The sequence below is a fragment of the Anolis sagrei genome, chromosome 4, assembly GCF_037176765.1.
Source record: "Anolis sagrei isolate rAnoSag1 chromosome 4, rAnoSag1.mat, whole genome shotgun sequence".
Classification (NCBI taxonomy): Eukaryota; Metazoa; Chordata; class Lepidosauria; order Squamata; family Dactyloidae; genus Anolis; species Anolis sagrei.
Window position 1 is genome coordinate 187,810,353 of NC_090024.1, and position 27,706 is coordinate 187,838,058.

The following is a 27,706-nucleotide window of genomic DNA, read 5'->3' on the forward strand; positions in this document are numbered from 1 at the left end:
TTTTATGTGGATACAAATTTCAAAATGTTTTCAAGTGTTGTGTTGTTTCTGGAGATATGTGATTATCCTTTCAAAAATCTGGGAATAAGGGTTGCTCTGTGCAAATCGTATAATTATTGGTTTGATTTGTTCGTCAGTCCTCCAATAGCTTTATCAATTTCTCTTTCCCTTTTGAAGAGTAAGTAAATTAATGACCTTTTCCAAGACTTTTCCAAGAGTGCAGACATGTAGTCCTGCTTTAATAAAAATGTGTGCATAGCAGCATGTCAGTATCTTCTCCATTTCTGGAGGAAGACGTCTGGAGCCAGAGCTCAGGAAAGCTACTTTTAAACTACAGCTCCCAGAATACCTCATGCAGTGTAGCCAATTATGAAAACTGTGTCTAAAGCATAATGTTCCCAAGCTCTGGATGGAGAATTCTGTGTGAATGAGGAAGCCCTGTGCAAATTTAAAATGAGGTGGGGTAGCCTTTTCTGTTGTCTGTACTGATGGGAGAAAGATTTGTGATGTTGTTAAGTGGCTTTTAAAAGTGAGTCAACATGATATGAAAACCATTCCTGGAATATTGGCACAGAAAGAACTTCCAAGGAAGGGGAGAAACAAAATTTGAGATCCACACAGTACCATTCCGAGTATTGGGTAACATCTCTGTTAGGAGTTCCTGCAGGACATCTTTGTATTTTTCCAGCTGCCTAGAATTCAGATATATTCCAATTTCTACAGGAGCAGTCAGCTGTGAAGAAAAGCAGGATCAACAACCAGAGAAAAAACACATTCTGCAATACACAGACTGATCATGAGCCCTGGATATTGGCTGTTGCTACAAGGGATTGCCTAATTTGGTGGTGTAACCTGATTTTGATTGGGGGGGGGGGGTGCTGAGTCTGAGTGAAAGAGGGTCTACCCTAGCAAACCTTTTGTATTGTTACCCCAATACCCCCATGCATATTCCACATGCCTGCCTGTGGGGTAGCATTAAGTCTTTTTTTGATGGGTCAGTTGCAGAAATCAGTGGCAGCAGTTTCTTATCTTGTTACTCTTGAAAATGTGTAAGGTTTCTTAAAACATGGGAGTGCAGTCCAATACACAATGACAGACACATATGGCAACTGAAATCAGTTGAACTTTATGCTGGATTGTACAGGATTCAAAGTTTTCAATTAAACTAAGAGAGTCCACACAATATAGTCCCATTTGGTGAAATTTCTTTTAAAATATGATTGCAATGTAAATGTAAGAGTTCTGAATGCAAAAAAAGAAGTCTCATATTTGATCACAATTTCTTGAGCATTTCTGACAGGCTGTCAAACTAGATGGAAGAGTTCAAAGAAGCAGGATTGATACTGGTACAATGATTTTTGAGAACAAGACTTTTGAAAGAAGATGGATAGAGTATTTTATGATCTTGGAGCAACTTCTGAGTAGCTGAACAAGCTTAATTTATGCAACTGCATAGCTGCCTAGAGAACATTGAACACAAGACAACATTCTTGTTTATCAGACTTCTTATGCTGGAACTAAAAAAATGAATAGAGGAGTAGGAAGAGCGGGTAGTTGGTGTAAATGGACATAGAGCTGAAGACCTTCTTCCTTTTTTCAGCACAGGTTCTCTGTGCTACTTCTGCAGAAATTACTGAAAGCTTCCAATTACAGCATGCATGCAAAATATGGAACAAGTGAGAAATGGTTAAGAAGCAAATTATGCAGTTAATAAGTATGTTGGGGAAAGTTCCCTAATATGTTTTACTTCAGCACTGTGGTTATATGGAACAGTTGTCAGAATGTTTGTAACTGCATAATTCTTAGGTTAGCCAGAACATTAGTTCCATTGGTTGACTAGTTCCTCTGCTGTGCACATATTGCAATTTCTGCCAGATGACAGCCAGATACACCTTTATGTAAATTCAGCATTTAAATAGGATATCAATTTCAGTCAGAGCTTGGAAAAAGTACTTTTTGCCCTAAAGGTCCCAAAGTAGGGCATAGTTCCTAGAGTTGGAGTTGGTGAGTGTATATTTTTTAAAAATAATATATTCCAAACTCTGCACAATCCTTATTTCTGGTGGTTCTTTTTAGTTTTTTAAAAAAATAATTAATACTTGTGAAGACTTGGGATTTCATCAAGTTTGTTGATACCTCCTCTCTTGTGTTGCGTATTGATAGTGCCATTTTGGATACATTAACAAAGGTCTGAACGTTAGATACAGAAAAAATGCTTTTGATGATTCGGTATTTTGCAGGCTCTAGAGAACATTTCCTGTTTCAATTATAATGTTTAGTATCATTTTAAGTGAACAAGTAGATTTTCTCTCTCATTAATTTTGTTTAATACTGAACTCATCAATGCTAAAAGTATGAGTCAAATGAATAGAAATTGAACTTCATATGAATATTCCCAGAGACCTGAATTTGAATGAGATAAAATGAATGCTCACATGTGACTAGTGGTTTTTTATAACCTCCCCTTCATTCAACTGTAGTAATTCCATCTTGATGACGATTGATTGATTGATGATTGATTCATTGGAGTATCAGTATTTGTATCAAATAGACATTTCCCCCCTATAAAAAGCCTTCAGTCATGTAAGACACCATCTAAAGTAAACGTAAAGGTTGTCCCCTGACATTAAGTCCAGTCATGTCCAACTCTGGGGGTTGGCGCTCATCTTCATTTCTAAGCTGAAAAGCCGATGTTGTGTGTAGACACCTCCAAGGTCATGTGGCCGGCATGACTGCTTGGAGCACCGTTACCTTCCTGCCGGAGTGGTACCTATTGATCTACTCACATTTGCATATTTTCGAACTGCTAGGTTGGCAGAAGCTGGGGCTAACAGCAGGAGCTCCCCCTGCTCCCTGGATTCAAACCTGTGATCTTTCAGTCGGCAAGTTCAGTAGCTCAGTAGTTTAACCCACTGTGCTACTGGGGGCTCCACCTGGCTAACTGCAAAAGGAGGTAGTGAAAAAATGGTAGAACCATAGATTTGGACATGATTGAGACAAACTTCCTGGCCAGTACACACTGCATTGCAGGATTCAACTACAGTATCCCTCACAGGTAGCTCTCCTGTTTTTCCTTAATTGTCTCTAGCCAATTAATTGTCTCACCTTTCAGGATAGTTGGTTCTACTACTGAAAGTTAATGCTGACAAGGCGATAATACTTAGTAGCAGTTGGTGGCTTCTGTGTTAGTGGAATGGTGAATCAACTCTGGATTTCAGTCTGATCTTTAAAGGAGCTATCTCGGGCATGAAACCTATTTTTGACAGGTTCAGCATCTTGGATACCTCATTCAAAATCTGTTCTAAAACCCACAAAGCATTCACTGTGTTGCTAGCATGGCAGCCACTAGCCACCAGTGCCTTCTTCTTAATTTCCCCCCACAACATTGTTTTCTGCAGTTTCTACCTAAATAAGTTGTAAAGATGTAACTCCCCTCCCATGAAAGCAAAAATTGAATGGAAAGAGAATTCAAGTTATGTTGGCTTTGCGTGAGTAGTTAATATGCAGGTTGTTCTGATGCTTTGATCATTGTGTGAAAAGAACTGCCCATAAATATCTGTCTGTCTGGTTTACATAATACAGAAGACAAAATACCTTGATGATCTGCCCTTCATCTTCTAAAAATTCAGGAAAATCATTTGGTTCTGATCGCTGCTGCAGACTCAGGGATTTTCTCTGTGCCTTGTTCTTCTCACTCTCCTGCAGCCACACAACAAGGGATAATTGAGACCAGAGCTTGAAAAGTTACTCTTTGGGTTACAATTCCAGTAACTCCTCTGCTAGTCCTTGGCCTCCTGGAATTGTAGTCTCCAAATGTAACTTTTCCAAAGTATGGTTGAGAATGTCACCTTTAGGTTCATTATAAATAGAAGTGCATGGATGGCAGTGTTTCGATTTCAAATAAAAACATGAAAGTGATAGGGAAAGCCAACTGATCATAAGATGGTGGTCAACAAAAGCTCTCTTTTTAGCCAAATCCCATCCACATTTACCCAGAAGTAGGTTCACTGAGGCTCTTGGGACTGATTCCACAGTGCATAAGACTGTAGTCTTAGCTTTGTTAATTTTGGGTAGATTTGCAAAACATGACTGCTTTCTTAGAGGATGAATTCAATGGCTCTGAGAACTAAACTATTACAAGTCCTGATGAAATAGGCTAAGATGCTTAAGAAGAATTTCAAGGTTAGAATGTAAATCCAGTTTATTAATTTCAAAACAAAACTACAGAAGATCTATATATTTCATCCTCAGCTGCTAGTGCATTTCTGTAGACAAGGGCTCAAAGAAATATATACTGCTGGAATAGGAAGTGGAAATAGACTGGCGATAGAGTTTCCCCCCTTGGAGCCTGCACTGGTTGAGGAGCTCCTTTGGACTGGTGACCACCTACTTCAGCCAGCGGGGTTGCCTGCAGCAGCTAGAGGCCAACTGCGTGAGCTGCAATACCTACGACGACTGGTGGTGCTGTACTATTGGGGCTGTGACAGTGTGCTCCATCTGCAGTGAAGAACTTCTTGTGCAGTCCTCCAGGGGCCCCCAATGTGCAGTGGCGGCTGCGGGCTTGCTATCCATCCTGGCTTGGTTATGGTGTAATTGTGAAGCTGCTTTTTTACTGCTTACTGTTTGTTTGAGACCAGTCGCCAGTTGCCAACTGTCATTATAGACACCCTCAGCTTGCCAAGGGTTAGTTGCCCTTCTATCCACCCAACAAACAGGAATATATTCCAACCTACAGTAGTACAGCCGTACTCCATCCTGGGCAGTGGCTCTAGGGGGGTTATTGTGTGTTTGGTGCTACTGTTCCACCTATGCGCAGAGAAGACTGTCAACAGCTGCAGATTGACTGAAGGCATCAGTAGAGGAACTATACGGCTCCCTCCTGGAGCCCGAGGTCCTGCTGCGAATATCTCTCAAGCTACTGTGATTTGCACCTGGCACTTTTTCCTATGCCCCTACTTAATGTCAATTACACTGCCAATCTGCCGATTTCTTGCCAATAAGAATTGCACTGTGTAGGAATACCTCTTTAGTCTAATCCCCATTGCACTGTTATGAAAGATGACTTGTTAGCACTCCAGCACTTTAATTAACGGTGAGATCTCTGTTAGTTACTAATGTCAATGGTGCTATTGTGCGGTCACTTTAATTTTGCATTTGCACTTTACATCGTGTATTATATAATCACTCCCAACAATGGTCGTATGGCCGGGGAAAATTGGAGATGGTTTTATAAGGCAGAGGAATTGAACTACAATAATGGCAGAAATGATGGTTTAACAACTGCCAGGGCTATTGACATATCATATAACAGCGCACTAGTGAACTACCAGGATGTGGAGAATGATAGAGGGGGGAGGGAGGGAGGGAGTTCCGGTGCTTGGGGGGCCCCCATCGAGGTGATGATGGGGAGGGGGAGATACGGGAAAGGGAGAGTTAAAAAACCAATTCGGCCAATTCGTGAGCAAACCTTAAGGAAAATTCCAAAATGTCCTCCTGACATGGTAAACTTGGGTTCCAAGGTAGACGGTCCTCCCGGATTAAAGGTGGTACTGTTGAACGCCAGGTCTGTCAATGGTAAAACATCAACCATTCAGGATTTAATCCTGGATGAAAAGGCAGACCTGGCGTGCATCACGGAGACCTGGTTGGACGAGGCTGGAGGGGTTAATCTCACCCAGCTTTGCCCAGCAGGTTATGCCGTGCAACACCAACCGAGATCCAGGGGGCGGGGAGGCGGAGTTGCAATAGTCTATAAAGATTCCATCTCCTTGGTCAGGGGCCCGGCCTTACAGTCGACCTTGTTTGAATGTGTCCACCTGAGGCTAGGAGACCGGGACAGAATAGGGCTGTTGTTGGTGTACCGACCACCCCGCTGCACCACGGCCGCCCTACCTGAGCTTGCAGAGTTGGTCTCAGGCCTGGCATTGGAGTCCTGGCGGCTTGTAGTGCTGGGGGACTTCAATGTCCATGCAGAGACCACTCTTTCAGGAGCGGCTCAGGACTTCATGGCTTCCATGGCAACTATGGGGCTGTCCCAATTAATATCTGGCCCTACCCACTGTGCTGGACACACACTTGACTTGGTCTTCTGTCAGGGCTGGGAAGAAGGTGGCGGTGTGGAGGAGTTATCAATCTCCCCTTTGCCATGGACTGACCACCACCTGATCAAGTTTAGACTTGCTGCAACTTCTAACCTCCGCAGGGGTGGTGGACCCATTAAGATGGTCCGCCCCAGGAAGTTTATGGATCCAGAAAGACTCCTGATGGCTCTTGGGGATGTTTCCGCTGCCTTGGATGGTGATTCTGTCGATGCCCTGGTCGCTCACTGGAATAGGGAGTTGACTAGGGCAATAGACACGATTGCTCTGGAGCGCCCCCTCTTAAGTCGCCGAGCGAAACCGGCCCCTTGGTTCAACGAGGAGCTGGTGGAGCTAAAGCGAACAAAGAGGTGGCTAGAGAGCGTGTGGAGGAAAGAGCCCAGCGAGTCAAACCGAACACGCCTACGCCTCTATCTAAGGGCGTATGGCGCGGCAATAGAGGCCGCGCAAAATGCTTTCTACTCGGCCAATATTGCGTCCGCAAGGAACCGTCCGGCAGAGCTGTTCCGAGTAGTCAGAGGGATGTTGAATCCCACCTTGAGTGGGTCCCCTGACGACTCGGCAGCGCGCTGTGAAGCATTTGCTCAGTACTTTGCGGACAAAGTCGCTTTGATCCGCGCGGGCTTTGACACCACATTAACTGCAGTCTCTGAGGATGTAACTCAAGCATCTGCTTGTCCAGTTTTGTTGGATTCGTTTCAATCTGTTCAACTCGACGAGGTCATAAGGGTTCTGGGAAAGGCGAGGCCCACCACATGCATCCTAGACCCCTGCCCTTCCTGGCTGGTAAAAGAAGCCAGAGGGGGTTTGGCAGAGTGGGTAAAGGTGGTGGTTAATGCCTCCCTTCGGGAAGGCAAGATTCCAGCCAGCTTAAAACAAGCTGTCATCAAACCGCTGTTGAAAAAACCATCACTAGACCCCACTCAATTCGTCAACTTTCGGCCAGTCTCCAATCTCCCCTACTTGGGCAAAGTCCTGGAACGTGTGGTGGCCTCGCAACTCCAGGAATTCCTGGTGGACACGGACTATCTAGATCCGTCACAGTCTGGCTTTAGGCCGGGACATGGTACTGAGACAGCCTTGGTCGCCTTAGTTGATGATCTGCGCCGGGAACTGGACAGGGGGAGTGTGTCCCTGTTGGTTCTGCTGGACCTGTCTTCGGCCTTCGATACCGTCGACCACGGTATCCTTCTGGGACGCCTCGCGGGAATGGGTCTTGGGGGTACTGCCTTGCAGTGGCTCCGGTCCTTTCTCGAGGGTCGCTCTCAGAAGGTGTCACTAGGGGACTCCTGCTCGACTCCTCGGCCATTGCACTGTGGAGTCCCGCAGGGCTCAATATTGTCCCCTATGTTGTTTAACATATACATGAAGCCGTTGGGAGAGATCATCCGGAGTTTTGGGGTGCGATGTCATCTGTACGCAGATGATGTCCAACTCTATCACTCTTTTCCACCTGCCACTAAGGAGGCTGTTCAGGTCATGAACTGGTGCTTGGCCGCTGTCACGGACTGGATGAGGGACAACAGATTGAAACTAAATCCAGACAAGACAGAGGTACTCCTGGTCAGTCGTAAGACCGAACAGGGTACGGGGTTACAGCCTGTGCTGGACGGGGTCACATTCCCCCTAAAAGCACAGGTACGCAGTCTGGGAGTTCTCCTGGATTCATCGCTGAGCCTGGAACCCCAGGTTTCAGCGGTGGTCAGGGGAGCATTCGCACAATTAAAACTTGTGTGCCAGCTGCGTCCGTACCTTGGGAGGGCTGACTTGGCCACGGTAGTACACTCTTTGGTTACATCCCGCTTAGATTACTGCAACGCTCTCTACGTGGGGTTGCCTCTGAAGACTGCCCGGAAGCTGCAGCAAGTACAACGCGCGGCAGCCAGATTACTAACGGGTGCGGGGTACAGGGAGCACACCACTCCGCTCTTACTTGAACTCCACTGGCTGCCGATTAGCTTCCGAGCACAATTCAAAGTGCTGGTGTTAACCTATAAAGCCCTAAACGACTCCGGCCCTGTTTACCTCTCCTGAACGTATTCTCCCCTACGAACCATCAAGACCACTAAGATCGTCTGGAGGGGCCCTGCTCTCAGTCCCTCCGCCTGCACAAGCCCGGCTGGTGGGGACGAGGGACAGGGCCTTCTCGATGGTGGCCCCTCGACTTTGGAACTCCCTGCCATTAGAGATCAGAACTGCCCCCTCCCTCATGACGTTCAGGAAACTAACAAAGACCTGGTTGTGGAACGCGGCATTTGAAAACTGATTTAATTCTTTGCCCACATGAAAGGAGGATGATGAATGGGATTGTGTTGGCTCTCAAAGAGTTGGCTCTTTTAACTGTGATGATAATGTTTTAACGTGTATAGTGCTGATATTTTAACCGTGTAATGAAGTGGCATTGTGTTGTTATTGTATATTTTTTGTATGTTAACACATGTTGTGAACTGGTCCGAATCCCTCTTTGAAGGTGAGAGGGTCGGTATATAAAACCTCGAAATAAATAATAAATAAATAAATACTATGGCAAAATGGTGAGCATGCATAGTTTCCCCTTTACACTCTTTTTAATATGGTCAAATGAGCACAAGACATGAGTTTCCAATGAGTCAGGCAATTGAATAATTTACCCGTAGCTCAAAATTGTCTAAACTGGGTGATAGCAGCCTTCTTGGGGTTTAAGGGGAGGCCTCCACTCCCACCTCACAACCCTACCTAAGGATTCAGTTTGAATTTTTTTTAATATCCAGTCTGTGCTGTTCTAAACGATGGGTCTTCTTGGTCATTGTTACCCTGCTTACCTCCATTTTTCTGAAATCTTCCCGAGTAAAAAAGGCAGTGTAGCCTTCGCTCTGTTCAGCCAGCATGGCTACCGTGTACAGGACCAGAAGGGTTGCCATCACTTTTTTTGGGACCATCCTGGAGCATGAGGAAAACACAAAAGATAAAACAGGAATGTTACATTAAATTATCTATTATTATCCTGAAATCTTACCATTTATCTTTAAGTTAACCTCATGATTATTCTGAGGGCAGTTTTTAAGGCCAAAATGACGGATTTTGATATGAATCATGGATAAATCGAGAATCTTTCTGCAAGAGGAAAAGTACCAATGCTGAATCATGGGTTCAGCTGCCTTTGGAGGTTTGATGTTTTGCTAAAAAATTCATTACTTACACATAATTGTATAGGGTAGTTTGATTTTTCAGACTGAATTTTATACATTTTTACTGTGATAATCGATAAATCAGAAATTACTGCAACAGTTAAGGATTAGCAGTAATCTCTGACAATTTTATTAGAATGGGGTGGGAATCTCACTATTGGCTGCTGAAATAAAAAGGTCCCACAAATATGCCAATACTGGGGTATAGCACAGTGATGTTTTCCCTGAGTTTAGGTTACTGCTCAATTGTGTTCTCTTCTAGGCCTCCAATAGTTCAGAACCTGAGTCCTTGCCATTCTCTCCCATAAGGCCTGAGTACATTTTTTCCATTAATGGCATGGCTGAAAGCTATATCTGTTTTCATAACCCCATCTGGACAGTATTGGGTCAAGGAAGGATAGCATTAGACGTCTGAAGCAATGTTTGCTACTGTTTGCAGCAATAATATTCTCCGGACAATTCAAACCCCAGTTCTCTTTGCTACTATCATCCTTCTTACAAATGGTTACTGTAATGACTACTGAAAAGAGCAATGTTGGGTTGCATGTAGCGCAAGTGAGAGAAGCATTCCTTTTTTGCTTCTTTATTGTCCTGTGAGCATCCGAGTTACAATAAGCAAAGATCTGAAGTCACACTGTTGTAGTTCCAAGTGGTGTGCAGTTTAGTCAGTAAATTGCATATGTCAATGCTTTTAGCTGACTAGCTGAATAACAAGTAAGTGCTTATTAATCATCAGCCATCACATCCTATTTTGCTCTATTTACAGAATTCTTTTCATGTTCTAAGTAAGGGCCTGTTTCTTTCTTTTTTTTAGCCCATATAGCAAATGATACTAAATGCTTCTGTAGAAACAAGAATGACCTTCTGGCATGCCTTCCTTTTTAAGAGTATTAAAACAAACGTCTCTGAGTGGAGATCAGGAGTTACAGTCAAAAGATCCAATTGTTAGTGTCTTTAATTCTCTGGGGGCCTCTTTCTACATTAAGTATTATTCTGAGGAGGCATCTTTTCCCTACTCTGGGGCCCTAGTAGATAAAAAATTTCAGAAGAACCTACGGTGGTCTTTTCACAGATTGGAAATGGATTATAGGAGTTATAGTCCAACAAAGTAACTCTTTGTACTGCTGATCCTTCATTGCATGTGAAATGTCAAATTAGACTATCCCTATTAAACATCCCTTATCTACTCAAATTGTACAGTTGTGCGCCTTCAAGTCATTTTCAACTATAGTGACCATATGATGACATATTCTTGAAAAGATTTGTTTGTGAAAGCTTGCCATTGCCTTCCGCTGAGGCTGAGAGAGGGTGACATGCTCAAGGTTATCTAGTAGGTTTCCATGACTAAGCAGGGAAGTTCACCAGAGCCATAGTTCAGCTCTCAACTACTATACCACCCTGTCTCACACGGCTCAAGTAGAACATCCAAAGGTTTCTTCTGTATTCAGGGGAAGTTGGATAAAGGTGGGCAGACTGCTGTTCTAAGAAAGAGGTCTAGAAATTATGGAACTTCTTATCAAGGAATTCCTGCTAATTTTTAGTGGGACTGATTTGAAGTGCCAGTGTTCAGAATAAAAAAATGCCTAGATTGACCTGGATCAAGTGTAATGGTAAACTGTGGTCTGGCCAGATTTGGGTTTCCATGTGTTGACCATTCATCTCCATTTCTCATTCGCATGCTTCAATCTTCTTTCCCATTTTTTTATTCAAGCAAACCATAGTTTACCATTCTGTTTGAATCAGCAAGCCATGTTTTGTGCTTGATCTCCAAGACAGAAATGTAAACCCTTTTCAAAGTAACTTGTTTACCCATGCTCTCTTGGTGGAAAGTACAGACTATTGGTTCCATCATTTGGCAAGGTAAACCATTACTTGCTAAACTAGAGAGGTAGAGAACCCAAGGCTCATGGAAAAGAAGAATGAGGGAATCCATATAAAAACATGTTATTCCACTTGAACAGAAACAAGAGTGTTGAGGCTTTGGCAGTGTTTCCTTCTCTAGCTACTACACCCCATTCTTTCCGCTGCTATAAAACACAAGGGATCTTGGCAAATTTCCTTTCCTTACTGTTGACTGGTGCCACTGGTTTGTTATTAAGAAATAGCACTATTTGTAATATTTTTCCAATAATGCTGTCCATCTCTATTGCAGATTTATAGCTGAATTTTGAAATCTGTTAATTTAAATTGGGGAATGTGCATAAGCATTTTGCATTCTTCTTCTTCCTTACTATCCATCCCCTGATGACAACAGTCTGTTGATTTTGGCAGGAAAACAGATTGCTTTACTGTTGTTATAAGGATGAGGATGAATTTTGCTTTTCCCTTTCCACCATAAGCTCCACAAATAGGGGTGAAGGGGGAAATCAGAAAGCTGTGTCATAGTCCCTAATCTTATCAGAGACCTAATAAGCCCATCTAGTCAATTCCCATTGGTGTGCTCAGCTTCCTAATAAAGCTTGATCAGTTGTACAGAGCTAAGGATATGTTTTGTCATTCCTGCTGAATGGGAGCCCAGCTTTAAGGCTCTGCTGTAAACCAGTTTTCAACTTGAGTGGACAGCAATACCACATCACAGGGAGGATTTATGTAAACATTCAAGAGCCCTTTTAATTATTAAATGCTCTTTCTTGAGTAAATTTAATGATGCGTGGTCCAAGTACTTAGAAGCCTTGCTCATTTTTATCCTGAGACTTAATTAATTTTTTTAAAAGTGCTTTTGGCATTATTCAAGTAATGCTCTTGGGTCAGATTTAGTTCTAAACCAAACCTTTATGTACCAATAAAACTGGGCACAATCTGAAACCAATATTGTTTAGCACCTAAAAAACTAATTCTACTGGCACATTTATTGTTCAGATGTATTGAGGCATGAGAGACTCAAAAAGAACTGAGCATGATGTCACTTATACGGTGGTAATAGAGTGAATTTGATGGCGTTTCTGTTTTTGCCAGAACATTAATTTACTGTATCTGAAACAGTCAGGTCCTATTGCACCTATACAACCTGATGCATGCCTATCCAGTGAAGTGTACAGGGTATCCCTCAAACAATGCAGGGTACTGCAATGATAATGTTAGTGCAAGAAATTTTATATTGTCTCCACTGTTTTGATTGGATGGAGGAGCACAACGGGGCCCAAGAAGTTTATGTTGTAGATATGTAAGTAGGGCCCCTTCCACACAGCTGAATAAAATCCCACATTTTATGCTTTTAACTGGAATATATGGCAGTGTGGACTCAGATAATCCTGTTCAAAGCAGATATTATGGATTATATGGCTGCGTGGAAGAGCCCTAGGACTGCCATTTAGTAGCGGAATTATAGTATATCTAAATACTCGCAACAGTGTCCAAATACAGAACAACACAAAGACATGCATATGAAGAGCTATGTGGTTGTACACAGACCGGTGAGGCATCTAGAAACTTATCCTAGTTCCCCTTTGTTACAAATCAATATTAATTAATGTACAACGAGTTTTAAGTTCTTCTGAAATAATTGCTGGGGGCCTTTCCAGACAGCCCTATATCCCAGGATCTGATCCCAAGTTTTGTGTTTATTCCAGATTATCTGGCAGTGCGGATTCATGTAATCCAGTTTATCTGGGATATAGGGCTTGACTGGAAGGGCCCTGGATCAGGTGTGAAGGAAGAACAGAGTGGCACTATTTCTTTGATACAGACACTAAACTATATATATAGATGCAGCCTAGACTTGCATTATTTTTTTTAAAGAATATAATTTTTATTAGTTAAGAACACAGAATTATGTTATTTACAGTATAAAAAGTTGGGTATATGGGGGAATGGGGATGGAATGGGCAAATAATACCACATTAACTTTTTTAGCTGTTGCATCACACTCTTCAGGTTGTGGTCTACACTGCCATATAATTCAGTTTTGGAATGCAGATTGACTGCATTGATCTGGATTATATGGCAGAATAGACTCATATGAGCCATCTTAAAGCAGTTACTCTGCATTTTGAAACTACTAACAGGAGCGGGACGCAGGGAGCATACAACGCCCTTGTTGTACCAGCTCCATTGGCTGCCGATTTGCTACCGAGCTCAATTCAAGGTGCTGGCGTTGGCCTATAAAGCCCTAAATGGTTCCGGCTCAAGATACCTATCTGACCACATCTCGGCCTATGAGCCCACAAGGACTTTGAGATCGTCCAGGGAGGCCCTGCTCTCGATCCCACCTGCCTCACAGGCACGCCTGGCGGGGACGAGAGACAGGGCCTTCTCGGTGGTGGCTCCTCGGCTGTGGAACACCCTTCCCATGGAAATCAGACGGGCGCCCTCCCTGATGACATTCTGAAAGAAACTAAAGACGCGGCTGTTCGAGAAGGCGTTCGAACTAGAAGTGCAATAAATTGGTAATGACGACAGGAATGGAACAACTGAAACGATATTGGATTGTGGTTTAACGATGAGACGATGCGAATGACTTTTTGCATTTTTGTATTTTTGTATTATTGATATTGAGATTGTTGATGTTGATGCTGTTGATGATGATGTTTTTGATATTATTAGTTGTTGTTAGATTATGTCTTGTAATTTGCACCTATCCCTCCATGTTGTACACCGCTGTGAGTCGCCCCTGGGCTGAGAACAGCGGTCTATAAGCACAGTAAATAAATAAATAATAAATAAATAAACTGGCTTATATGGGAGTGTAGATCCAGCCTAAGACTCCTAGATCTCTTACACATATATTGTTGTCAAGCTAGGCATCACTCGTCCTATTTCTGTACAGTTCATTTTTCTGCTTAACTGTAATGCCTTACATTTTGTTCCTGCTGAAATTAATTTTGTTAATTTTCTTAGCATGAGGCCAAGACAGAAGCTCATAGGCACTCCACTAACCACTTCTCCAAGATGAAGAGGAGCCATTTGTTAACATCCTTTGGATTTAGTTGGTCAACCACTTACAAATCCACCTAATAATACCATTGTTCTGCCTCCATTTTCTTCCTATTTGCAAGAATATCATGGGGGACCTTGTCAAAGGCCTTACTGGAATCTGGTTGTGCTGTATCTGTCAGGATGTCTGCCACATTGGACGGTGGGACAATATTCCAATCTAACTACATTTTTATCAATCATTTGTTTGACCATATGATATTTAACTCCTATATACTTGGTTCTGTTCTTCAGGTTTTCAGTCTCTGTCATGGCAATGCATGCTTGTGAATCCTCTTTAATTATGGAGGATTCACAAGCATGCCATGACAACTTGTGAACAACTAAGACTGAAAACCTGAAGAACAGATCCAACTTTATAGGAGTTAAATATCATATAGTCAAACAATGAATGCTTCACGTTTGTCTGTTCATGACCAATGTTGTGTTTTTGGAACTGCTCAAGTAAAGCTGAAACCTGTTTTTTACCGGTGACTCCAGAGTCTATTATTCAGTGCTTCCATGATACTTCTGCTAGCCCTGATAGTATCCACGTCATCCTGAGATTGGGACACTCCTCCTTGTTCCAACAACTAGCAGTCAGTTTGCTTTGCCTCTGCCTTCTTAGGGGTTCTTCACAATAATTCAGAAAAGTTATAAGGAGGAATGACAGTCAAGGAGTCAAGAATGACCCCCAAAGCACAGCTCACCTTATGAGATATATTGGGGGACCCCTCCTTGTTTGGATGACTAGCAGTTTGCTTTACCACTACCTTCTTAGGTTTTCTTCATGCAGAAAAGATATAAGGAGGAAGAAAAGACTGCATCACTGGCTTTGTCATCTGATGCCAATACCTGCACTTCTTTCCTCATTAATGTGACTTATGTGGCTACCAGGGGATGTGACTGATAGGCATGTGAGGCCAATGGGAACACTCCAGTCACCCCCTCATTGCACATGTGTGAGATCCTGAAGAACCTGAAGCAGATGCAAGGTATACCAATTTAAGAGCTAAATCCGGATTACTGCTGTGTAACTTCACATGTGTTATAAAATGGCATAATAATGAAATGAATACCCGTGCCTAATGATACAACTTCTAATGATGGGTGATTTGATGAAGAAACCAATAGATAAATACAGGGAGGCAAAGCTATGAGATAAACCAGTGGTTTAAGATAGCCAGAGGAGGAGCTTCAAGGTAGCTGCAAAAACAAATTTATGTTGGCTTTGACAAGCAGCAGTGAGGGAAATCACCAGTTTTTCACTGACAAAGCACTGAAGGAGAACAAAGTCTATCTCTAGATTTATGTGGCTAAAAGTTCTCAATTGTTTTCTTACTTTTCTGCTTCTTTATTCCAAATTGCTTCTTTCCTTGAGGAAGGCTATTAATTCAGTGGAGAGTACATGTTTTGTATAGACTTTGGAAGTAACATGTTAGAGGGAATACACACTGTGTTGTGGGATTTAAATATCACCTAAAGATATTTTAGAGGCATTTTGACATTCTGTCACCAACCATAATGTTGTGAAATGTGGAAAGCAACGTGTCACTTATCCCCAAGTGTTGCAGTTAGTGAGGGCAATGCATTACAATGACCTACAACTGGAAGGACAAATCATTTGTAAGATGTAACTTTTGAAATGCTTTGCAAGCATATGACTTAGGGTGGAATCCATGGTAGCATAGGCTAGGGCTGCAAATGGACTTCAGTTTGAAATCTTGGAAACCCGAATCCTTCAGTTCATGCCTTGCATGATCTGGCAGTTGCATATAGGATGGATTAAGGAGCCATGGTGGTGCAATAGGTTAAATCCCTGTGCAGGCTGAACTGCTGACCAGAAGGTCGGCGGTTTGAATCTGCAAGATGAGGTGAATTCCCTTCTGTCAGCTCCAGCTTCCCATGCAAGGGTATGAGAGAAGCCTCCCACAGGGCGGTAACACATCCGGGCATCCCTGGGCAATGTCTCTGCAGAAGGCCAGTTCACTCACACCAGAAGCAATGTGCGATTTCTCAAATCATTTCTGACATGATAAAAAAGGATGGATTGTGCAGGAGCACCTCCAAGGGGTGCAATTGGCTATTTTAAGGCTATTTCAGGGTACCTAGGCTGTAGCCACACTGTGGAATTATAGCAGTTTGATACTATTTTATCTGCCATGACTCAATACCATAGGATTCTGCGATTTGTAGTTTTGCGCTTTATTTAGCCTTCTCTGTCAGAGAGCACTGGTGCCACAATAAACTACATGTAGTGTCAAACTGCTATAATTCTGGCTACAGATCTAGTCTATTTCAGCCCCTAATTGGCATTGTACTCAAGAGAGGATGGATTTCACTTGCTGAGGTATGTTACGATGAAAATGAGGCAGGTTCATCCCCAGACTCTTACTCCAATCCTGATGTGTAGATTGCTTAGCCTCATTGGCCCAACTTACAAGGGGTATTTTTTAAGTAAGGTCCGTTTTATTGTAGACACTAGTAGTTCGCGCGCATACCACAATGAGTGTGTGCGTTGTGTACCGGCATGCCTCGGGAACAACTGTGCTCAGTTTCCACTCTATAGCTAACCTGTATGGTTCTGTTCTGTGCTTTAAAAATGTTTAAGACTATCAACTGGATGAGGTCTCTTCCAACTCTTTGATTCTATGATTCTAACTCACCCTCCGCATGTGAGGTTTGCTCAGTGATACCGTTTTTGTCAGCAAGGAACCTGCCTGCTGCAGAAATTCATCGACAGATTTGTGAAGTGTACGGTGATACTGTTATGAGTGAAAGCAAAGTGCGTAAGTGGGTATGACAATTCAAAGATGGCCATGACAACGTCCATGATGAGGACCACTCCGGTCGCCCTTTGATTACAGACGATTTGGTGGCTTCAGTTGAAGCGAGCGAACCTCACATGCAGAGGGTGAGTTGATAGTCTTAAACATTTTTAAAGCACAGAACAGAACCGTACAGGTTAGCTACAGAGGGGAAACTGAGCACAGTTGTTCCCGAAGCATGCTGGTACACGACGCATGCACTCGTTGCGGTATGCGCGCGAACTACTAGTGTCTACAACAAAACGGACCTTACTTAAAAAATGCCCCTCGTATTATAAAGCAGCCATCTGGGTTCTTTCCCTAGAGCCCTCCGACATGTTTACAAACAAAACTCTCATTTGAGACTTTATATGTATTTTGAATTACCTATATTGATATAACATTGTATGCCATTGTGAGCACATTTTTTTCTGTTGAACTGCTGGCAATGACTGCCAGTAGATTCTATGTCAATTGGACAGTGAATCCAATCTAGATTTCACCTCAAATTTTAGAGGTACTGAAACCGTTTTGGATGCCTTCTTTAAAATCTGGGCTAAATTCCAAAGTGGATTCAATGCCCTGCTGACACACTATCAGATGCAAGGGAATACAAATTAAATTGGTCAATCCGGTGCAATACTGGAGAGAAGTATTACACCGGATTGAAACTAGACACATCCTTGAACCAGCTCCCATGTTGGAAGAAAATGAGAAAAGTGGCTCCCTCAACTATCAGCACTAGATGTATATGTTAGGTATAGTAGTTACTTTTTTGAATGTGAATTGGTATCTTCAGGTAAAGAGCTTTGTCTCCAATTGCATATGCTGAATCTACCTGAAAGCTGTAGTTAAACAAGATCGGATCATTTGGACGATTGTAAAGTATCTAATAGCGCATCTCAAGAAAATGAAATAGGCAATATAATGTGTGTCGTTCCTTTGTTTTAAGAAGAGGGTATGTTTTTTATCCCAATTCTTTATAAAAAGAGCATAGATTTCAAGGCAATTTATTCTGCAATAGCAGCTTGCTTGTTGCTTCCACATTTTTCTGATTCCTGAAAAGAAGCTCCCTGCTGTCTGTGCTTGGAGCCCCATGGTGAAATGTTGCTGAAAAATACTGGGTTGGCTCTGCTTATTATCTTTTAAGCGGAAGGAAATGAAACCTGGAACTCTAGGTGTAGCTCAAATCAGACTCTGAGCCCCTTGGGCCTCCCTGATCCTGGATATTATCATTAGCTTATTCCCCCTTAAACTCCTGGTTTTGGCCTAGAGGATATTAGTTAGCTTGCCCTCCTCTGAGATCTTTGTACTGTTCTAGCTGGGATTTTATAGCTTCCCATTATTTCTTTAGGGAAGCCTAATGAGACTAAGAAAATGTCATCTTTCTCACTTTAAGATTAATTTCTAGAGAGTACTTTCACGATAGAGTAACAACTCTCCCGCCTTGTCCCTCTTTGGTGTGTGTGCCTTAAGAAAATATTTATTACACCCTACAATTTTGAATCTCAGTCCCTCTCCTTTCCTCTTCACCTCTTAAACCTTCTAAACTTTGTCTTACCCCTGCCACCTGCAATCTAAATCCAGACCTCAATAGCACCACAATTCTTGAAATATTAATGATAGTCTGGATTGTAGAACAACTAATCATGTCTAGACCAACTGCAACTCCCATCAAAGGGGGTGCCATGTGCTTCACTAGCCATTCTGTGCCCTCCTCTCCCCCCCACCATTCTTGAACTGTGCACTGATCATTTCACCAAGGGCCCTTCCACACAGCCATATAACCCAGAATATCAAGGCAGAATAACCCACAATATCTGCTTTGAACTGGAATATTTGAGTCCACACTGCCATATGTTCCTATTCAAAGCAGATAATGTGGGATTTTATTCAGCTGTGTGGAAGGGGCATGAGTCGTTCATATAAAAAGCAGAAAATTCATGGAAGCCCTTTATGACACCTTATGCACAGTATTGTGCGTATGCTAATTTAATAAGGAAAGAATACAAGGCAACACCATATGACAGAGTTTTGCTCATGCTGCATTGCTTTACATTTTATAGTATCCTTTTTCCTGTTCTATGCCGAAAGGCTATTTCTCAGCTTTCCTTCTCTGCAATTTTATCATATTTTAAAGCAATAAAGAGCCTCCGATTTATCTGCCTGAAATTACCTTAGAAAATTGAATCAATCTTGGATGTATACCTGATCCTTCACAACATCATCCATTGTGAGGTCAATTCACAGGGTGCTCTTGAGCACTGGAAGGTTTTGCTAGTATTCTCACTATCACCCTGGTACATGTGTGTAGATGGATCCATAGAAAGATAGATAGAATTTACAACAACAGGAAATTTGAGATACTGATGTCACCTTACACTACAACCACAAAAAGATTTATGTAATGCAAATTCCACATGGACCCCCTGTATATTTCTCTGAGTATATCATGTGAATCAAATGCAAAGTTATATAATTGAATGGCAAAGTCAGGATCATACATGCTGCCATATTTACAACTTCTGTGTATGACTGTGAAAGCTGGACAGTGAAGAAAGCTGACAGGAAGAGAATCAACTAATTTGAAATATAATGCTGGATTAGAGCTCTATGGACAACCAAAAAGAACAATAAATGGGTCCTAGAGCAAATGAAACATAAGCTCTCTGTATATGCCAAGATGCTGATGCTGTCATACTTTGGCCACATCATGGAATAACATAACCCTTTACAAAGTACAGTCATGCTTGGCAAAGTACGAGGCAGTAGGTGGATAGACTCAATTAGAAAGCCATGGTGCTGGCTCTGCAGGACTGGAGCAGGCTGATGATAAGAGAGTGTCTTGGGTGGTTCAGGTTGCTATAAACTGAAGCCAACATGATAAAAATTAACAACACATTTCATGTGAGAGTAGACATATTTGGGTTTGCTTGAGAGTTGCTACATAAAAGGAAATGGAGAGAAGGAACTCAGGGTACATATATACTGTGGAATTAATGCAGTTTGACACAACTTTAGTTGTCATCACTCAGTGCTATGGAATCATGAGAATTGTGGTTTTATAAGGCCTGTAGCCTTTTCTGCCAAAGGATGGTAATGCCTCCCCAAACTATGAATCCTAGGACTTCATAGCATTAAGCCATAGTGGTTAAAATGGTGGAGTAATTCTACAGCAGTGGTTCTCAACCTGTGGGTCCCGAGGTGTTTTGGCCTATAACTCCCAGAAATCCCAGCCAATTTACCAGCTGTTAGGATTTCTGGGAGTGGAAGGCCAAAACATCTGGGGACCCACAGGTCAAGAACCACTTTTCGACAGTGTAGATACACCCTAGGACAGTAGAGATAAATTGGGAAGGACAGGATAGACATGGGATCAAGTTGCTATTTCTAGTAACTGGCTCCACTTTCCTTTTGGGGCTGCTAAGAATTTTGTTGCACCTGCACTCTCTATATAATTAGTGGAGGAAAAGCAGCCGTTTCTTCAATCAGATCATAATGGTTTGTTACTGTCAATTAAGGCATCCTTGAATCACATTTTCCACTGGAAAACAGCAGATTGTAGTAAATCACTACTGAAATTCACTTTGCATTTGCTCTTTATTAGTAAATCACTTACCACCCCCATTACCTTCTCCTTACATTAGTGCTTCCATCCTTCGCTGGAACATTTTGAACAACCTTAATTTGTTTCAAATTGTGCCCTTAAATAAACCCATTTTGGTTTGCTGTTCTGCTGCTGTGTTTTCATTTTTCTAAAGAGCTTGACAATTCAGAACTATTATTCTGGCTATTTTTGAACCAAATTTTGTGGCACTCCATTTCCATTATCTTGCACATTTGTCTGTGCTTCATTTCCATGGACCCAGAGCTCTCTTCACATTAGAAACCTGAAAGCCTACAGTTTCTAAAAGATTCAAATAAAAGTTCTTGAATAGGAACAGAGACAAAAGGTTGCCATTTTGCATTAGGTTAAAGAAAAATCCAAACATCCCAAACATTTTTTGACCAGCTGTCAGACCAGGAAATTGTTGCAAAAGACCAGAGCCCAAGGGTGAATTAATGGATTCTGCTTTGAGCCTATTGTACATCAGGTATGGTTTTGTTGCTTTTTCATGATTGAAGGGTGATATCAGATCTATGTAACACAATCTGCTTCTCTCTTCCGCTCTATGTTTATCTCTCTGGTGTATGTGTGGACTACCACACACAACTGCACTTATAAAATATTTATTTATAATTTTTGCACAACATTGCAGCACTTCAAACCCAGTACATCTATCCCTTTTGTTTTCACTCACCTTGATTTTTCTCTGCTACCAGGGAAAAGCCCCTATTTTTCTCTTTTGTTTGATTCATAAGAGCACTGAATGCCCCTTCCTCATTTTACAAGCAGGGCACGTCTTTCATACATTAATACTCCAGCCTGGTGCCTCCCTTGGCAAAGAGTGTGTTTGCTGGTTGTGAATTAGCTTCACCGGTAACATATCAGAAAAAAAAAGTATAAGTCAAAATTGGACATCTTGGGGGTCTGATGCTCTTTCCCTGACCTTGCTTGTCTTCATGCATGTCAGTACAAAATGAATGGGAATGGGAAATGTGGAGCCAGTAAAGAAGCATAGGGAGCATTTTCTTTTTTGTTTTCCCGACCCGCAGCAGTATTAGAATTCGGGACCATAATGTTTTCACACAGTTAGGTTTGCTCCTTGTGTATTTAAACGTCTCTAAGCCACTTTCCTGGATCAACATTGTCTTTGTGTTATCGATTTTTCTTTCACAAATATCTGATTACAGCATGGGGAGGGAGAAATTGGTACCACAATCTAGTGGGGAGACAGCTTTGCCATTATCACGATCCTGATTGGAATTAAATCCCTCTGCCATCTCTGGATTTTGGTAATAGTAGAAGCTTTCCTCTGATTCCAGAAGCAAGAATGGGAGCATCTCTGGTTAGGTTTCCAGCCACCATTTCAAGGTCCCTGGAGTGTCTTTAAATTGCTGTTTTCACTCCTTGCTTTCTCCTGTAGGAACATTGGTCCCTTGAAAATTTATCACATCACAGTGTGGCTTCTTGGCTGAAAAAGTTTTTTCATTGCAACATAGATACAGAACCCAACCACAACACAAAGTGCCATGGAGTCATGTGGAATCCTACAGCATTACTTTCTGAAAGCAACCGTGCAGATATGAAATGAACAACTGTTTTCTGTCTCCCAACAGAGTTGTCCAGGACAATGCTTTATTTATTTATCAATGCCGTGACTATATCTTTACTACACATAGGTGTGGACTTACAGGAGAGGCAAAATGAGGGCATGGCTCCTTCAAAATAAAAAAATTCCCATCTCCCAATATAGACTCTAAAATTATCATATTGGAGAGAGTAACAATGAAAATTGTTCACACATGGAACTCTATGTCATATATGTATTCCCTTTGTATGGTTGCCTTCTTCCTTGTTTTTTATGCTAAAGTGTTAATTCTAGATGCTCAAGTGAAAGTTTAAGTTACTACAATGCTAGGGGATGAAAGAGGATGTCATTTCGAAGGTGCGGAATTCTTATTTGGGAGGGAAAGTGCCTTCATTTTGTCTTCCCCTCCTATCATAGAATCATAGAATCATAGAATCATAGAATCATAGAATCATAGAATCATAGAATCATAGAATCATAGAATCATAGAATCATAGAATCATAGAATCAGAGTTGGAAGAGACCTCATGGGCCATCCAGTCCAACCCCCTGCCAAGAAGCAGGAATATTGCATTCAAATCACCCTGACAAATGGCCATCCAGCCTCTGCTTAAAAGCTTCCAAAGAAGGAGCCTCCACCACACTCCGGGGCAGAGAGTTCCACTGCTGAACGGCTCTCACAGTCAGGAAGTTCTTCCTAATGTTCAGATGGAATCTCCTCTCTTGTAGTTTGAAGCCATTGTTCCGCGTCCTAGTCTCCAAGGAAGCAGAAAACAAGCTTGCTCCCTCCTCCCTGTGGCTTCCTCTCAGATATTTATACATGGCTATCATATCTCCTCTCAGCTTTCTCTTCTTCAGGCTAAACATGCCCAGTTCCCTAAGCCGCTCCTCATAGGGCTTGTTCTCCAGACCCTTGATCATTTTAGTCGCCCTCCTCTGGACACATTCCAGCTTGTCAATATCTCTCTTGAATTGTGGTGCCCAGAATTGGACACAATATTCCAGATGTGGTCTAACCAAAGCAGAATAGAGGGGTAGCATTACTTCCTTAGATCTAGACACTATGCTCCTATTGATGCAGGCCAAAATCCCATTGGCTTTTTTTGCCGCCACATCACATTGTTGGCTCATGTTTAACTTGTTGTCCACGAGGACTCCAAGATCTTTTTCACATGTACTGCTCTCGAGCCAGGCGTCCCCCATTCTGTATCTTTGCATTTCATTTTTTCTGCCAAAGTGGAGTATCTTGCATTTGTCACTGTTGAACTTCATTTTGTTAGTTTTGGCCCATCTCTCTAATCTGTCAAGATCGTTTTGAATTCTGCTCCTGTCCTCTGGACTATTGGCTATCCCTCCCAATTTGGTGTCCTCTATAACTTCACTCCTGATTACATATTGCAGTATGCTTGATACCATTTTCACTGCCATGAACCCATGCAATGGATTCTTGGAATTCATAGTTTGGTTGGGAATTTAGAATTTTTGTTAGAAAGGATTGGTGTGTTCCTTAAGTTATAATCAAGGGTTCTTTAGCAGAGAATTCTTAGTACTGCATCAAACTGCTAATCATAAGATGCCATGGGATGGAACCATGAGAATCAAGGTGCTTGCAAACTAATATAACAATGTCATGTAGATAAAACCTCATAGTTAATGGCATTGACGCTATTGGTTTAAACATTTTAGCTTCCTGTCACACAGCTTGACACCATCTTATCTGAAAGACTCTTTCCTCCTTATGGGCCTGACTGGAATTTGACATCTTTAGTGTAGATCCTATTGCGTGTCCAACCACCACAAAAAAATTAGGTGGAAAGAATATAAAGCAACAGCAGTTCATTTGCAGAACTGCGTCTCAAGGAAAGTGGCTCAATTCATGCTGAGCTTCCGGCAAGCAATAGAAAAAAAATTGCAATGCTGTTCACTTTTAGAAATATTTTTGTCAGCTTTTGAATAAAGTTCCTTTTCTATTTTTTTATTGTGCTTTGATTGTACATTGTTTTGGGAGCCCTGGGGGGCAGAAAACTGTTTTATGAATATTTTAAATAAAGAATAAATTAGCAAAATTTAGGCCATGGCACCATTGATAGGTGGCTATCCATCCTCTGCTTAACTGTTAAGTTATTTTATTACAGTGCTATGATTGTTTTAATGGCTCGTATTGTTATTATGAATGTATAAGTTGCTCAAAACACACCCTTTAGAAAACGAAGTATGCTGTAAACCCAAGAAATACAATTCTAAAAGACATGAATGTGTATCAGAAAAAAATATGTATCTTATAGACACTGGTTAATTGTGGCAGCAATTTTAGCAGAGAAAGATTGATCATGGGTGAACAGTGTGTGTTTCTAATACTGTTGGTCCATAACTCCCTGATTTCTTTACCATAGGCTATTCTGGTTACAGCTGACTGAATATGTAGTCCAAAAATACATGAAGGTTACTATTTGCCCATCCTTGCTCTATCAGATATAACAAAGTGAGCTGAGACTGTGGTAGGATAAAGATGGGATGAGGCTATGTCTGGCTGCAAAGTCCTGGTTGTTGCTTTAATATTATCATATTGATAATCTCTCCCTTTCAGCAAGCTCACATAGAAGATCTTTGCATTTGCTTCCACAAAATAATGAATTTCCTAGCTACACCTGGTTTTTAACTCATGAATCTTAGGTTTTTGCTACTTCATAAGCAAAGTTTGGCTGATTAATAATTTTAAAAAGCAGTCATATGTGCCTTCCTTCTTTCGGGTATCCAAACCCATTACAGTAAAAAGGTAAAGGTAGTCCCCTGACATTAAGTCCAGTCATGTCTGACTCTGGGGTGTGGTGCTCATCTCCATTTCTAAGCCGAAGAGCCAGCGTTGTCCGTAGACACCTCCAAGGTCATGTGGCCGGCATTACTGCATGGAGCACCATTACAGTACAACCCCCATATCTGCAGGACTGATATCTGTAGTTCATTTAGCCACATCTGCCAAAATGTGCCCTCTGTAGTCATGCTCTAGTTTCTCCAACACAAATCTTTGTTATTCTGGGGTCAGAGATTCTTCTTTTCTATTATCTATGGTTTCATGTTTCCATGTGAAGTCAGGAACATTTCCCCCACAGATATGGGAGTTGTATTGTACACTCCTGTGAGAAGGTAACGCGATGCAAAGTTTTATTAGAGACTAGGAAAGAAGCCAGAGTGCTATTCTGATTCACTAGCCCTTTGCTATACAGAGAAGTGTTTTGTACAGCAAGCAAGCAAGAACTATATGCACGAGGAAAAAGTCCATCTGAGATGTCTAAACTCCCCCTCTCCACTCATCCCCCATCCCCCATCCTGTCTCACCCAATGCGGATCTAGATTGCATAAAAGCAAACACACAGAATTCTTACCTAGCAAATCTGCCGTCTCCTTGTTTGTAGATTGAGACTGTGGAGATTCCTATCACCTTCTGTGGTGTCTTGTTCCTGGTCACAGTGGTCTTTATATAACCACCTGCAGGTTTAAATGGCACCAATGCCCCATCATCATTTAAGACCCTTGAAGAGCCTAGGATGACTGGATTCATAGGAATCTAAGAATGGCTTTGTTGTTTATACCACTCTTTTAAAAATCAGCATTTGTAAGAGTTATGTGTTTCCAAGGATGACTGTTTCATTAGTTCCTGTAATTAGAAATTCTGAACTGTGTTTTCATTTCCATGGAACAAAAAGTTGCCTGAAGTCATTGATTAACTCACTCTGTACCAAAGATGGGGATCATGTGACTATTTATATATTGTTGGATTGTATTTGACTAGGGATGGCAGAATTTGCAACCCAAGAACACCTGGAAAGCCATACATCATATGCCTTTGGCAGCCTCAGTTGATTCATTTAGTGCAGCACCATGAAGTCTGACAGACAGTGGGACTCTAAGTACTAAACAAACCAAAAGCAGACAAGGTTGAGCATGTTCAAAGGTGCTATGGTGTTATTTTTTTTACAAGCTACAAACAACCAATTCAAAATAAATAGTTGCTTGCAATTAGTTCTTCTTCTAAAAATGAAGGTACAATTAAGGCATAATTTCAGTTCAGGGTCATAATTGTTATAGCTATGGTTGTGCAGTTTCACTAAAAAAGTAGAGAAGCAGTATCACATTTTTAACTATTGACTTGTGCTGTGCCTCTTGTTGCTATTTGGTGCTTTGTTGTGGGTGGTTTCTAGAATTCTAGATAGTCATAACCTTCTTAGGAATAAAAAGGCTGGATCAAATATTAGTTACACTTTAAGTAGATCTGTTGAAATGAATGGGACCTGTTAGTCGTAACTTACATAAGTCTCAATGATTTCAGTGGATTCATTCTAGGTAGATGTATCATTGGATTCAACCCAAAACTGTGATAATGCATATTCTGATGGAAAAGGGTATTTATTTATTTGGAGTATTTTTGCATCATCTTCCAGCCTACAAGGGCTCCCAAAGTGCTATACAATTCTATACATATACACATATATATTACACACACACAAAGATAAAAATATTTTAAACACATTGAAATACTCTTTAAAAACTTCTAAGAGCTGTCTTAAAAAAAATCTAGAATCCAGTTTAAAAATGGATAAAATAAAAATTTCAAATACTGAAATTTGAAATTGGAAACTTAAAAGTGCTCTTGGTGACAGGATCCCCCCCCCCCCCCTGGAATGTCAACATTTACTAAGTTATAGTTTGACGCTTTAGTCTTGGTGTGAAAATGTGGTTTACCCTGTATAAGGCATAAACTGGAAAAGTTACTTTTTTGGACTGTACATGTGTCCAAGTTGCCTGTTGACTTATGGCAATCCTGTAAATTTCATTTAGCTTCCCAAATTTTCAAAACATTTGTTATGCTCAAGAATAAAGTCTTCAATCAGTATCTAGACTTGCTCCCAGGTTCTTGCATACCGTAAATTGCTACATCCTTACATATAATTACTCTGCAGAATTCTATATCAACAGGTAGTTTGTTTGTTTTATAGCAAGTCTTTCAATGTTTATCAGTTTGCATGAATTGCTGAAAATTATAGCTTTTAAGCATATCCTATCATTCATGCATATTTTAGAGCATTAGAGAAAATTAAGGTGTCGTACTTTAATTATGTAAACACTAAGATTCTGAAAGCTGAATCTTTTCTACTATCATAAATAAGAACTGGAATTACTGACATGATAGGGTGGAATATGCCAAAACAACACATTTGATTCAAAAGATACCATTAGATTAGTTTTTAAAGCAATGTACAGTGGAACCCTATTATCCCCAGATGTAATTGTCATGATTTCACTTACCCATGTCCCCCCCCCCCCCCCAAAAAAAAAAATAGTCTCCACCCTATTGGAAGTGTCTACAGGACCATTTAGTTCCTCCAATATAATTCTATGGTATCTTTTGGGTGCATTATAAGGTTCTCATTATTAATCCTGGCTTTAGGCATCCAAAAAGGGTCTTGGAATGTAAGCCACATCTATAAGAGGATCATAGTGTGTTATATATAAACATAAATTCTATTTTTGAA

The 27,706-nt window shown here is 41.4% G+C and overlaps 1 protein-coding gene across 1 annotated transcript; it reads right to left on the bottom strand.

Annotated features, from left to right (window-relative positions):
• Window positions 1-523: 523 nt before the first annotated feature.
• Window positions 524-25,624, bottom strand: MLN (motilin). The gene is made up of 4 exons (XM_067467988.1): window positions 25,559-25,624; window positions 8,900-9,017; window positions 3,595-3,699; window positions 524-733 (listed from the first exon to the last, which is right to left on the bottom strand). Exons 2-4 carry the CDS (start codon window positions 9,014-9,016, stop codon window positions 524-526), a joined length of 432 nt encoding a protein of 143 aa, XP_067324089.1. The 5' UTR covers window position 9,017; window positions 25,559-25,624.
• Between the last annotated feature and the right edge of the window lie 2,082 nt (window positions 25,625-27,706).

Bases quoted from the DNA above. Each gene is read 5' to 3' on its own strand.
- MLN (XM_067467988.1), bottom strand. From the start codon at position 9,016: ATGGTCCCAAAAAAAGTGATGGCAACCCTTCTGGTCCTGTACACGGTA. The intron at 3,700-8,899 runs GTAAGCAGGGTA...GTGTGGCTGCAG, and splicing joins AAGATTTCAGAAAAATGGAG to GAGAGTGAGAAGAACAAGGC. The intron at 734-3,594 runs GTATTTTGTCTT...TTTTCTTCACAG, and splicing joins ATGAAGGGCAGATCATCAAG to CTGACTGCTCCTGTAGAAAT.